At 33.9% G+C, this 15,193-nt stretch overlaps 1 protein-coding gene across 13 annotated transcripts in view; it reads right to left on the reverse strand.

Moving 5' to 3' along the window:
• LOC147836503 (uncharacterized) overlaps positions 1-15,193 on the reverse strand; it is a 149,560-nt gene that overhangs the window by 57,584 nt on the left and 76,783 nt on the right. For 7 of the 13 annotated variants that reach the window (XR_015494208.1, XR_015494210.1, XR_015494206.1 and 4 more), the window contains 2 exons: positions 7,284-7,399; positions 4,156-4,323 (listed from right to left, as the gene is read on the reverse strand). Coding sequence is in view for 1 of the 13 variants with exons in the window: in XM_087258097.1 (XP_087114223.1) it covers positions 7,301-7,399 (99 nt within the window). In the remaining 12 variants the exon portion in view is untranslated. Of the gene's footprint in view, positions 1-108; positions 4,324-7,283; positions 7,400-9,390; positions 9,492-15,193 lie in introns of those variants that run through there. The other 6 variants (XR_015494211.1, XR_015494200.1, XR_015494214.1 and 3 more) reach the window with 3 other exon arrangements.

Genomic DNA, 15,193 nt, shown 5'->3' on the forward strand with positions numbered 1-15,193 from the left:
AATGTAACAACTTAACGTAATAGCTTAATGTAACATAACTTAACGTAACTTAACAATTAAAATAACATAACTTACCATAACTTAATGTAACAGAGCATAACGTAACTTAACGTAACAACTTAACATAATTTATTTAACGTAACTTAACATACCAACGTAACAACCAAAGTAATGTTATGCAACGTAACAACTTAACATAACAACTTAATGTAACGTAACAACATAACTTAACAATCAAAACAATATAACTTACCATAACTTAATGTAACATAGCAAAAAGTAATGTAACTTAACAATCAAAATAACATAACATACCGTAACTTAATGTAACATAGCATAATGTAACTTAACGTAACACTACGTTACAACTTAACATTATAACTTAATGTAACGTAACTTAACAATCAAAATAACATATAAGTTACCATAACTTAATGTAACATAGCATAACATAACTTAATAACCAAAATAACATAACTTAACATAACTTAACTTAATAACCAAACTAACATAACATACCGTAACATAACTTAATGTAGCATAACTAAACGGTACATAACGTAACATAATTTAACAACCAAAATAACATAACTTACCGTAATTTAATGTAACAGAACAACATAGCCTTATTTAATGTAACTTGACAAGCAAAATAATGTAACTTACCATAACTTAATGTAACATAGCTCAACGTAACTTAATGTAACATAACAAACAAAATAACATAACTTATCATAACTTAATGTAACATAGCTCAGCGTAACTTAACGTAACATAACAAACAAAATAACATAACTTATCATAACTTAATGTAAAATAGCATAACGTAACTTAACAACCAAAATAACATAAGATAGCATAACTTAATGTAACATAACATAAAGTAACTTAGTAACCAAACTAACATAACTTAAAGTAACTAACAACTTAATGTGGCATAACTTCACAGTACATAACGTAACATAACTTAACAACCAAAATAACATAACTTACCGTAACGTAATGTAACAGAACAACATAACCTAATTTAATGTAACTTGACAACCAAAATAACGTAATTAACCATAACTTAATGTAACATAACTTAACGTAACAACTTAGCATAACGTAATGTAACAACCAAAATATCATAATTTAACGTAACTTAACACAACGTAGCATAACTTAACATAACGTAGCATAACTTATTGTAACTTAACGTAACTTCACATAACATAACATAACATAACATAACATAACATAACATAACATAACATAACATAACATAACAACCAATATTGCATAACAACGTAACAAAATTTGACGTAACTTAACATAACAACCTAAATAACGTAACTTTAAGTAACTTAACATAACGTAAAGTAACTTAACATAACTTAATGTAACATAACCACTTAATGTAGCATAACTTGACTTAACGTAACAAAATATAATGTTAGGTTAACATATACTTCGAAAAATGCTGAATTTTGTAAAAAAATAAGGACAAACTCAGCCACTGGTTCAAGTTACATTGGGTTTGTCCATATTTTACCCACATGTGAATTTAAACAACCCACAAATGTCTATACTGTTGAATAATGAAGTATAGTACAAACACAAAAAATTATGTTTAATGTCAAATCTTATAAATAATCTGTAGTTTGTATCTACAGTTGGTAAAACTTTTACTTTTTTCAACTTCCTGCAAGCTTAAATAGTTAACATTTTTTGATGGGGAGCTAAATTAGGCAGCTTTATTTCCCTTCATTTCTCCGAGTGAAACACATTAGCGGGTAAAAAAAAAAAAAGGTGAGATTTATATTTCATATCAGATTTCTGAATTACAAATTTAGAAAGAGGAAGCAACCCAGAAATGCAAGGCAAAGAAAAGAAAAGAGAAGTGATGAGGAGGTGTGAAGAGAGAACAAATATCACTTGTCACTTCTCTAATGCCCTTTAATGGATTAAAACTAGTGTTATAGTTAAAACAACAATGCGATCAGGTCTGCCATGGTGCACATGTGTTTGTGTGTGCATGAGTTACACATGATTCTAGAGTTTTGCATCATTCTGTTGACACACACACATACATTCACACACCCAATATATTTGTTCAAAGGTCAGTCTTTCCTTAATGGAGGCAATTTGCACACTGGTACAGAGTGTGCGACCTGGTCAAAGGCAGCGAAGGTGAGATTATATGAGTGTTTTACTAGGGTAAGATTGGTTTAAAGATGTTCTGTTCCACCTCCATGTCACTTCTATAGTGCTTTCTCAATTAAAGCAGTAAAAGTAGATTATAAGGATGTAAAATTATGACAGGATAAACTGTATACTGCTAACCATTTTATACTGCTAGCGTACAATAACATCAGTAGCAAGCTACATTAAAATAGTTTGACTGTTGGCAGACTAATAAAAGAGTGTTTTTTATAATATATTTATTACATTTTAAGCAATACAGATACAACAACAAAGTGAACAGAACATGGGGGAGAAAGAAAAAAAATATGTAGTTAAAAAAGGGCATCAATAAAATTAGAGATATTGCATATTCATGCACCACAACCTTCACAAGATCTGACCTTATTAAATCAACCCTCTAGTGCAGTGGTACATATTCAAGTATTACCCTATGCCATCAAGACTTTGTAAGAGTTTTGTCTGCTATCCAGTTCAGGAGAATACATTTTCTTGCACAAAACGTCAGGAACTTGCAAATTGTTTTTTAATGTTTGTTCATATTAATCTTGTCGTATATCTCAAGCAGCAAATGTGTGGAGTCAAAACCAATATTAATAGATAATAACATTAATTTCTTGTTCAATCATGGCCCAGAACTTTTGAATTTCCCTGCAAAGCCAGAAACAATGAACAAGGTTTCCTTGCTCGCTTTTACATTTCAGACACATTGGTGACAACTCCTCTTAAAACTTGTCCCTCTGTAAGAGAGAGATGTGAGCTTGCTGTAGAATTTTCAGTTGCATTGCTTTAACTCTGTTATATTCACTTAAGGACATTGGATTTTTCCAAGGTTCCTCCCATTGATCATCTGTGATCTGTATATCAAGGGTCCGTTCCCAAGTCTCTTTTAAGGAGCCCATACTTAAAGAACCACAATCCTTGAGGACTTTGTAGAAACAGCTTGCAGAATTGTCTCTGTATGAAAAAAGCTGTTTTTCCACAACTGAAATGTTCTGATTTTCGAGTATTGTAGTGTCTTTTTCACAAAGTCTCTTAGTTGCAGGTACTGAAAAAAATCTTGTGGCAGAATGTTATAATTATTGGTCAGTTGGTCAAAAGAAATTAAAATATTTCCATCAAACAAGTCATGTAATGTGGTGAGACCGATAAAATAATGTTAAAAATCACAGCAATATTAAAATTAGTTGATCATTAAAATTAACCGCAATATATGAAACTGTCAAATGCATCATTAAAATAACAGGAAGTGTCATAATTATTGCTATTTTCGGTTTAAAAGTGAGTTTTAGTGTGAGTATTCTTTTAGAACGAGATGTTAACATGTGCAGCCAATATTTCCTTTTTCTGTTGTTGTTGTTGTTGTTGTTTGGAATTTTAAGTCCATATATAGATTTAAACTAGTAACAAACATAAACATAACCTAATGAAAAACTAACCATTCCACAATATTGTAAACTAAAACATTAGGAAAGAAAAAGATAACTCTGAATATGATATAAAACAAATAAATAAACAAAAAAGCAACGGAAATCTGATGACTCCACCTTCAATTTTTTCCCGGGAGAGTTACGGTGTGGAGATGCCCCAAAGAAGCATACCACCCAGACTCTTGCATCCCCAGAGTAAAGCATTGAAGTAGATCAGTGATGGTTTGGGCTGCAATATTGCAATAATATGCCATTTTGTGTGAGTGTTTCCCTTATTTTATGTTTATGATTATTTTACTTTCATGTTTATTTTAATAAAAAGACTGAAAAAGATTATGGATACAGTTTTGTAAAGTTTTAAACCAACAAAAACTGTTAAGACTATTGCACAATACTGTGTGTTGGAAATGTTAAGCATGATGGAAATTTGTCTAGAGAAATGCTTTGCTTGCATATTATTAATTATGTTCATTTAAAATAAGTTCTGTTCAATTTTAATGACACAAATACAACTCAACCATTGGCTCTCAGCTAAAGAAACCTGTTTTTTTGTGCGCCCCTCCATCAGAGTGTGTGTTCCCTGGAGTCTCTGGCAGGTTAATGGCTCATGACAGCCGGAGGTCTCGCTCTGTCAGCCAGATCTGCAGGGGTCTGACCAGCGCCTCTTCAGGGGAATTGTTGTGGTGGTTCAGCCCCCTTCCCTCTCAGGCTTTAATCCCACGGTGGGTCAAGGTGTGTGAGGGGGGAGAAGAGGAAAAGGGAGAGCGTGTGAGAGAATGAATGCAGGAGCAGTTGCTGTTTCTAACTAATTATAACTGCATGTCAATGTAATCGCTGTTCTGCACGCCACCTCAGAGACACTTCCACACTTCATCAAGAGTGTGTGTGTGTGTGGTTATGTAACACTAGAGTACAGAGTTTAAGAAACAGTTGAATGCACAGCCATGCATTGTAAGCATGCAAAAACAAATGTTCTGGATACATGCATACTAGACAGATACATCCTTGTCAAGAGTCTGCACTTATGTATTTATATACAGTTGAAGTCAGAATTATTAGCCCCCTGTTTATTTTTCCCCTAATTTCTGTTTAACGGAGAGGAGATTTTTTTTTCAACACATTTCTAATCATAATAGTTTTAATAACTCGTTTCTATTTATTAACTGATTTATTTTATCTTTGCCATGATGACAGTACATAATATTTTACTAGATATTTTCAAGACATTTCTATACAGCTTAAAGTGACATTTAAAGGCTTAACTAGGTTAATTAGGTTAACTAGGCAGGTTAGGGTAATTAGGCAAGTTATTGTATAACAATGGCTTGTTCTGGAGAAAAAAATTGCTTAAAGGGGCTAATAATTTGACCTTAAAATAGGTTTTAAAAAATTAAAAACTGCTTTTATTCTAGCCGAAGTAAAACAAATAAGACTTTCTCTAGAAGAAAAAATATTATCAGACATACTGTGAAAATGTCCTTGCTCAGGTAAATATTATTTAGGATTTATTTAAAAACGGGAAAAAAATGAAAGGGGGGCAAATAATTCTGACATGAACTGTATGTAAATACAAGTATATCAGTTTAAATTAAGTAATAAAATCCATATTTGTCAAGGTCATGTTAAGGTGGTTGGGTAACGTAGGTCGGTTTAATATTTAAAATTATTAAATAAACTATTTTTATAATTACTTATCATCACATTTTTCACAATTAAAGTTTCTTAGTAAATGTATAGAAATTAGTTTTTGTTGTATATATTTTAATATTATGGTTTATTGTTTGCGTATATATACACTACCTGAAAAGTCTTGTCGCCTATCCAAGATTTAGGAACAACAAATAATAACTTGACTTCTAGTTGATCATTTGGTATCAGAAGTGGCTTATATGAAAGGCAAAAGCCTCTAGATTAGACTTATTTTAACGAAATAAAATATGATCATGCCTTGATTTTTAACTATTTATTTAGGACAGTAAGGTCTGACTTTGCTTGGACAAAAGTCTTGTCACTTAACAGAAATAATGTACAGTATAGAATATAAAGTCTAGCTGTAGTGGAAACAGAATGAATATTGTGTCTGACTCCTATGAGCCTGAAGGACTGCATTCATACATCTCTGCAATGGCTCAAATAACTTATTAATAAAGTCATCTGGAATGGCAAAGAAAGCGTTCTTGCAGGACTCCCAGAGTTCATCAAGATACTTTGGATTCATCTTCAATGCCTCCTCCTTCATCTTACCCCAGACATGCTCAATAATGTTCATATGTGGTGACTGGGCTGGCCAATCCTAGAGCACCTTGACCTTCTTTGCTTTCAGGAACTTTGATGTGGAGGCTGAAGTATGAGCAGGAGCCCTATCCTGCAGAAGAATTTGCCCTCTACTGTAGTTTGTAATGTAATGTGCAGCACAAATGTCTTGATACCTCAGGCTGTTGATGTTGCCATCCACTCTGCGGATCACTCCCCTATACTGAATGTAACCCCAAACCATGATGTTTTTCTTCACCAAACTTGACTTATGTCTGTGAAATTCTTGGGTCAATGCGGGTTCCAGTAGGTCTTCTGAAGTATTTGTGATAATTGGGATGCAGTTCAACAGATGATTAATCAGAGAAATCGACCTTCAGCCACTTTTCCAAATAATCAACTTGAACTCAAGTTATTATTTGTTGCACTTACAACTGAAATCGACGACAAGACTTTAGTCAGGTAGTGTATATGTGTATTTGTGTGTGTACAGTTTAAATGAACACAGGTAAACCATAGGTAATTTTTTACGGTTAAGTTAGGTAGGGTAAGAAAATTTAAAATAATTAAAATATATTTTTTAAATACTTTTTAAAATCAGAATTTTCCTCCTTGCTGTGTGGTTGCAAAGTTTTTTGGTGCTTTTAAAATGCTTTTAAAGGCGATATAAAACTAGTAGCCTCTTTTTAAAAAACTTTTAAAAAACTTTTCTTTGTCTTTTAAAAAACATTTCTACCTGATTTAACTATAAAATGTCATTTTGCTGGTAAAAATGAATGCATTAAAGCTCATTCCTCAACATTTAGTACGATGAATGACTTGATTAAGACTCTGATGTTACCACGTCTTCAATGGAATTCAAGAGACTCTGCACTAGTCTATTATTTCCATGATGCCCTCTTTTCTCCCTCTTTGTTTCTAAAACACAAAGGCTGGATCCAGCAGCTTGAGCTGGAGTCAGTGAGTTTCCCAGCGCTGTTTTTGTTGGTCAGCTCGGGCACCTGTTAAACATTGCCCAGGACGGAGACATTCTGTGAGGCTTTTCCTAGAAACTCAGCTCTCTCCAGTTCAGCTGAAGAAACACTTTTCTGCATGTATGTGAGCGGTTCAAAACAGGGGGGCGGAGAAAACAACCCCTCTCCAGCCAATCAGAGGAGAGGGTGTGTGTCCAGGCACGTGGCCCCTCAGTCCGGGAAAACTCACAGAAGCACAGAGACATACTGTACATACTGTACATGAAGAAACAACGGCTACTCAGAGGCGGGAGGATCACAGTGTGCTCATGATACAGAGAATCACAACTGCAGGATCATGTGGGGAAACGGATAAACCTTTTTCTTGCATACATAGGAGGTTCTTTAATAGCACACTTTAACATTTCAGCCGGAACTGCAAATCCTGTCATAATTCACTTACCATAATGCCATTTGGCCTTATTTCCTCTGCAGGACACAATAGGAGATGTTTAGCAGAATATCACAGGATCTCTTTATGTTATGAAAGTGCTGGTCATTGTTTGTTATTGTCAGGAGCTGAAATACAGACAAAAAGCACAATAAAGAAACATTAAAATTTATGCTTTACTAATTTTAACTATGCATTTACACATACAGTTTGAATGCACCATTAAAATCCAGAGAAACAGCTTCAATTTTTATTTCATTTAATACAGACAAAAACACCAATAACAACACAATAACAAACATAAAATTTATGCTTTTTTATTTTAACTATGCATTTCCACATCTCCCATTAAAATGCACAATTAAAATCCACTGACTATGATTTATTTTTTATTTATTTTATTTATTTTATTTTATTTATTTATTTATATTTTACATATTATAATTAAATTTTATTTTATTGATGCATTCAATTTGGGATCAATGTTAACTTTTATTCAACTTTGTTTGATTTTAGCTTTTCAGAACATCACGAGTTCTTTAAATTCTGAAAGTTATTAGAAGAGAGTATGGTCAGGAGCTGAAATACAGAAGAAAACAATAAAAACAATGTAAAAATTTAATTTTTAATTTAATTTAATTTAATTTAATTCTGGGTGAAGTTATGGGCGAGGCAGTGGCGCAGTAGGTAGTGCTGTTGCCTCACAGCAAGAAGGTCGCTGGGTCGCTGGTTCGAACCTTGGCTCAGTTGGCGTTTCTGTGTGGAGTTTGCATGTTCTCCCTGCGTTCGCGTGGGTTTCCTCCGGGTGCTCTGGTTTCCCCTACAGCTGGAAGGGCATCTGGTTAATGTGTTCGCATACTCCGGTTTTCCCTTACAGTCCAAAGACATGCGGTACAGGTGAATTGGGTTGGCTAAATTGTCTGTAGTCTATGAGTGTAAATGAGTCTGTATGGATGGATGTTTCCCAGAGATGGGTTGCAGCTGGAAGTGCATCCGCTGCCTAATACACGTGCTGGATGAGTTGGCAGTTCATTCCTCTGTGGCGACCCCATATTAATAAAGGGACTAAGCCAAAAAAGAAAATGAGTGAATTAATTTGATTGAATTTATGCATTCATTTTTTTTTTAGGATTTTATTCTCCTTTATTTTATTGATTTTAGATTTGTAGAACATCAGAGGATCTTTATATTATGAAAGTGATTAGAAAATAGTATGGTCAGGAGCTGAAATACAGAGAAAAACACCATAAAAACAACATGAAAATTTATAAAACATGCTTTATTTGATTTTAACCAAGCATTCCTACTCCGATTAAAATGCACCTTTAAAATCAGAGCATGCTTTGAATTTAGTTTAATTCATGTGTTCTCAAACATTTCATTAGTAATCAGCATTAACGTTTAAGCTTTGTTTGATTTTAGCTTTGCATTCCCACATGCTTTAAAATTGTATCATTTGTTTTCATTTCATTACATGTGGGGTTATATAAACCACAGAAAATGCATTGATTTTATTTAATTTGATTTAATACAGCGATTCAATCAAACACAATAACAAAAACATTAATATTCATGCTTTATTTTATTTTAATTAAGCATTTTCACACCTCTCATTGAAATGCACAATGAAAAGCCACAGAAAATTATATAATTTAATATAATATAATATAATATAATATAATATAATATAATATAATATAATATAATATAATATAATATAACAATAATATAATATAATATAGTATAACATAACAATAATAAAATAACAATATTAAAATAACAATAATATAATAACAATAATATAATATAATATATAATATAATATATTATAATATAATATAATATAATATAATAATAATATAATATAATATAATATAATCATTCTCAAACATCTTATTAAGGATCAACATTAACATTTATGATTTGATTTTAGCTTTGCGTTCACATACAACGTTTTAGAATTGTATAATTTGTTTTTATTTCATTACATATGTGATTATATAAGCCTTTATTTTTTTCCGCAACTATGCATTCCCATACCTTTCATTAGGAAAGTCTATGGCTAGATAATGAAGGCCTTGAGTGACATTTTTAATTACTTCAAGGAAAAACAGCTTACACAGGCCGCTCTGCCCTTGTTTTGCTGTAATTCCAGCGTCCTTCCAGCATGTGTGGTCTGCGAATGACCAACAAGCCTGAAGATGGAAGCCTTGAGAAAATCTGGGTGACCAAAAAAAGGCAGTTTGGATGAAAATAGCATCATCTCCTAACCATTCTATCATAGCTCATTTACTTTACCATCATAAAGTTATGGATATAAACAACATGAAACCATCTGTATCAGTCAAGCCACCGCTGAGCCTCTGTGTTTTTAGCTAAACTGTACATCACGTTAGACAGACCCACGCAGCTCTGGTTGCTCAGGGTGCTGTTACATTTGTTGTTTGCTAGGTTGTTGTAAAGTTAGGTAATTGCAAAGTGTTCTGGGCGATTGTTAAGGTGTTGTTAAGTGGTTGCTAGGGTAATCTATACTCACCGGCCACTTTATTAGGTACACCTGTCCAACTGCTGGATAACGCATATTTCTAATCAGCCAATCATATGGAAGCAACTCAATGCATTTGGGCATGTAGACATGGGCTGTTTCTCAATATGCGTTCTTCAGTGGTCTTGCGTTCTCGTGTTCTCGTGCAACGTCATCATCAGCTGCCTAAGTTCAGTTCCAATACTCAAGACCGCAAGTACGGAGGACGCGTGAAACTTCCCGGATATGTTCCTGATATCGAGGACGCAACGATGCAGACTTGAGCACCAAACTCGCTCTGGAAGTCCCAGAAGTCATTGCGGCTGGAGGTGGGAAGTGCTGCATTTTATTTAGATTTATTATTAAAGTTCAGAGATATCACTTATTTACATCAGGAGTTTCCCTAAATGAAACGGTGAAAGTAAACAAAACCATGGACATCTTAATAAAGGAATAACACATTAAGGGTGTTTGTTTGCTGAAATTCGTATTAAAATCTGTTTTATTTTTATTGTGCAATATATATTTATAATGTTTTTATCCAAAGTATATATTTTGAAAAGGTGAAAAACAGTAAATCGTTGTATGAAGGCTGTAATGTTTAAATAATTTACCATTTAAAACACGTGAATGTCATTTGACCATCAGGAAGAACGCAGCATCTCAATTCTCAAAGGACGCGTTCTCTGCCCTCGCAGTCTCCTGAGTTCGTTCTTCCGAGGACACCAGGCAAGACCGGTCTCCACAAGAACACAAGTCCGTTCTCTGCGTTCTTGGAATTGAGAAACAGCCATGGTCAAGATGATCTGCTGCAGTTCAAACCGAGCATCAGAACGAGGAAGAAAGGTGATTTAAGTGAATTTGAACGTGGCATGATTGTGACGGGTTGATCTGAGTATTTCAGAAACTGCTGATCTACTGGGATTTTCACGCAGAACCATCTCTAGGGTTTACAGAGAACTGCAGCAGAAGAGTACACCGGGTCCCACTCCTTTCAGCTAAGAACAGAAAACTGAGGCTACAAATTACACAGGCTCACCCCAATCAGACAACAGAAGATTGGAAAAAGGTTGCCTGGTCTGACGAGTCTCGATTTCTGCTGAAACATTGGTATGGTACTGTAGGTTCAGCATTTGGCATGAACAACATGAAAGCATAGACCCATCCTGTCTTGTATCAATGGTTTAGGCTGGTGGTGGTGGTATAATGGAATGGGGGATATTTTCTTGACACACTTTGGGCCCATTAGTACCAACTGAGCATTGTGTCAACGCCACAGCCTACCTGAGTGTTTTTTGCTGACCATGTCCATCCCTTTATGACCACAGTGTACATATGTTCTGATCGCTACTTCCAGAAATATAACGCACCATGTCAAAAGGTGTAAATCAACTCAGACTGGTTTCTTGAACATGTACTCTGTATACTCTCACTGTACTCAAATAGCCTCCACAGTCACCAGTTCTCAATTCAATCGAGCACCTTTGGGATGTGGTGGAATGGGAGATTCGTATCATAAATGTGCAGCCGACATATCTGCAGCAACTGCGTGAAGCTATTATGTCTATATGGACTAAAATCTCTAAGAAATTTTTCCAGTACCTTGCTAAATCTACGCCATGAAGGATTAAGGCAGTTCTGAAGGCAAAAGTGAGTCCAACCCTTATCAAATCATCCCTATGCTTGAACTCATTGCAAGTTTATTACATATTTTTGACAGTTTTGCTAGATTTGCTCATGAACAATATTTTCCAACTGATGTTTAACGGAGCAAGAAATTTTTAATGTTATTTCCTATGATATTTGTTCTTCTGGAGAGAGTCTTATTTGCTTAATTTCAGCTAGAATAAAAGGTTCAAATAAAAAATAAAAAAAAAACATTTTAAGGTCAGTATTATTGGCCCTCTTAAGCAATATATTTTTTCTATAGTCTACAGAACAAACCATCATTATACAATAGCTGTTTCTCAATTCCAAGAACGCAGAGAACGGACTTGTGTTCTTGTGGAGACCGGTCTTGCTAAGTGTCCTCGGAAGAACGAACTCAGGAGACTGCGAGGGCAGAGAACGCGTCCTTTGAGAATTGAGATGCTGCGTTCTTCCTGATGGTCATGTGACCTTCACGTGTTTTAAATGGTAAATTATTTAAACATTACAGCCTTCATACAACGATTTATTGTTTTTCCCCTTTTCAAAATATATACTTTGCATAAAAACATTATAAATATATATTGCACAATAAAAATAAAACAGATTTTAAAACAAATTTTGGCAAACAAACACCCTTAATGTGTTTATTCCTTTATTAAGATGTCCATGGTAATGTTTACTTTCACCGTTTCATTTAGGGAAACTCCTGATGTAAATAAGTGATATCTCTGAACTTTAATAATAAATCTAAATAAAATGCAGTGCTTCCTACCTCCAGCCGCAATGACTTCTGGGACATCCAGAGTGAGTTTGGTGCTCAAGTCTGCATCGTTGAGTCCTCGATATCAAGAACACATCCGGGAAGTTTCACGCGTCCTCCGTACTTGCGGTCTTGAGTATTGGAACTGAACTTAGGCAGCTGATGATGACGTTGCATGAGAACACGAGGACGCAAGACCGCTGAAGAACGCATATTGAGAAACAGCCAATGACTTGCCTATTTAACCTAATTACCTCTTTAAATTGCACTTTAAGCAGAATACTAGTATCTCAAGTCATCACGACAAAGATAAAAGACATCAATTAATATCGAAATAAGTTATTGAAACTATTACGCTTACAAATGTGTTGAAAAAAATCTTCTTTCCATTAAACAGCAATTAGGGACACGGGGAGGGGGGTGAGGGGGTACATCTAGGGGCATGTAGGACATGTATCTCATGTCCTTGTAAAAGATTCACTTTCATTGTTTCAGAAATGAGAGCTTAATTTGACCTGGGTCTTATCGGTGGGTGTTTCAGAGCTAGAAACTTCCATTGCTATAATGTATGTCAGATGACAAGTCTTGTTTTTGCTAAGGGGCCTCCCCCACATCATGTTGGTGTCTGACGACTCATCTCTACCCTCCGCATGATCTGACCGATACAGTAATTGATCTGAATCCTTTGCGGTTTGCAAAAAGCACAGGACTCATAAGACACCACAGCATGATTAATGAATTCACTGAAAGCCTCAAAGCATCTCAGACCATTCATATTTAGACCAGTTTAGAAGGTATTTTTAGTTGCAAGTTCTTGTCATGCACAATCAACTGTGAAGACACAGTCAGACTTGGTTAGATGATTGGACTGATGGCAGATCACAACACACACACACACAGGAAGCCAAACACTTTGAACTCTTCTGGTAAGAGGGTGGGAGCTTCAGTTGGCAGATTACTCAACCAAATTGCCATTAGTTTGGTGCCATTCCCATAAAATATCTTTAACTCATCTATTCTCAACCTCTCAAGATCAAACCACAGATGTCCCACTTGACAGTAAGTCAAGTAAGCAGCACTCGCTTCCTGAAGATTATTCTGCATTTAAAGCCTAGTTTGTAAACTGAGAAGTGGAATTAAGCACCATGTCTATCACAAGGTGTAAACAGTCTCTGCAATATTTCGAGATGGTCCAGATTGGATCGCTTCCAGGGAGAGTTAAAATACATTTAATTAAATGCATCTGAATGACCACAAAAGAGGTTCATTCACCCCTCATTTATTAGGCGTAGCCACAGCAGAATGAACCGCCAACTATTCTGGAATGTTTTTTTTTTCTATGCAGAAGATGCCTTTCCAGCTGCAGCCCAGTACTGGGAAGGTACAAAAGGGATTTAAAAAAACATAAATAGTCCTCACTTTAGATTAGGTCACAGAACTGCATGAAGCTGTGCACTGTAAAAAAAAAAAAGCCATTAACGGCCACTAAATTACAGAAATATACTGTAAAATGATGAATCTTAAATTACAGAAAATTAATTTTCTTAAATTTAAATTTCTGGTAAATTTTTGTAATTTAATATCCGTTATTTTACAGTAAATTACAGAAGTTTTCTTAAATTTAAATTTCTGGTAAATTTTTGTAATTTAATATCTTTTATTTTACAGTAAATTACAGAAGTTTTCTTAAATTTAAATTTCTGGTAAATTTTTGTAATTTAATATCTGTTATTTTACAGTAAATTACAGACGTTTTCCTAAATTTAAATTTGTTGTAATTTTTTGTAATTTAATATCCGTTATTTTACAGCAAATTACCGAAGTTTTCCTAAATTTAAATTTCTAGTAAATTTTTGTAATTTAATATCCGTTATTTTACAGTAAATTACAGACGTTTTCCTAAATTTAAATTTGTTGTAATTTTTTGTAATTTAATATCCGTTATTTTACAGCAAATTACCGAAGTTTTCCTAAATTTAAATTTCTAGTAAATTTTTTGTAATTTAATATCCATTATTTTACGGTAAATTTCAGTAATTTGATGGCCGATATTTTACTTTTTTTTCCTGCCACCCAAGCTGCCGGAAGTAAATTATAAAATCACGGATTATTTTTGTTTACAGTGCACAGCTTCATGCAGTTCTGTGACTTAATCTAAAGTGAGGACTTTTTATGTTTTTTAAAATCGCTTTTGTACAACTGGGCTGCAGCTGAAAGGGCATCTACTGCACAAAAATGTTGTGTAACTTAAAACATTGAGATGAAATCTGATTAATGTATTAAAATAATTTAAAGTAAAACAAAGACTTGACTTTTTGTCAAATAATTTTTTACAGTCTAGGAAGTTACTACACCTAACTTGTTCAAACTACTTAATTAAAATAAGCTGAATCAACACAATTCTTAATATTTCATTGGGACATCTTAATATTTTATGTCCAATCCACATAAATGTGTTAAAAGTGTTAAGCTAACTTAATCGATTTGTGTTGGGACATTTTATTAATCATTTACTTACACATTTGAAAATCACCAGCTAATCTTAAATAACTGTAGGTTTGTAAATGCAATACTTAATGTATTAATGAAAAACGAATCATTAACAATGCATGAAAATATATACAATCATTATGAATATTATACATGTGCTTAAAGTCAAGAATACAGTTTTTGTAGCAGTATTCATGAACGGAAGAATAATATAGTCTATTAACGTAGAGTTATTGCTTAACAAACGATGAATGAACTATTTGCTAATGTTTAATAAATTATTAATTGTGTGCAGTTATAATAAAGTGTTACCAAATGTTCATTTTTTTGGATGTACGATACCTGACAAAAGTTTTGTATTCGATCCCAGTTGTAGGAGAAACAAATAATAACTTGACTTCGAGTTGATCATTTGGAAAAGTAGTGATTTTTCTGATAAATTATATGTTGAACTGCATCCCAATCATCACAAATACTGCAGAATTGGAACCCACATAA

This window comes from Danio rerio, chromosome 6, assembly GCF_052040795.2.
Source record: "Danio rerio strain M-AB ecotype USA chromosome 6, GRCz13ab, whole genome shotgun sequence".
NCBI lineage: Eukaryota > Metazoa > Chordata > Actinopteri > Cypriniformes > Danionidae > Danio > Danio rerio.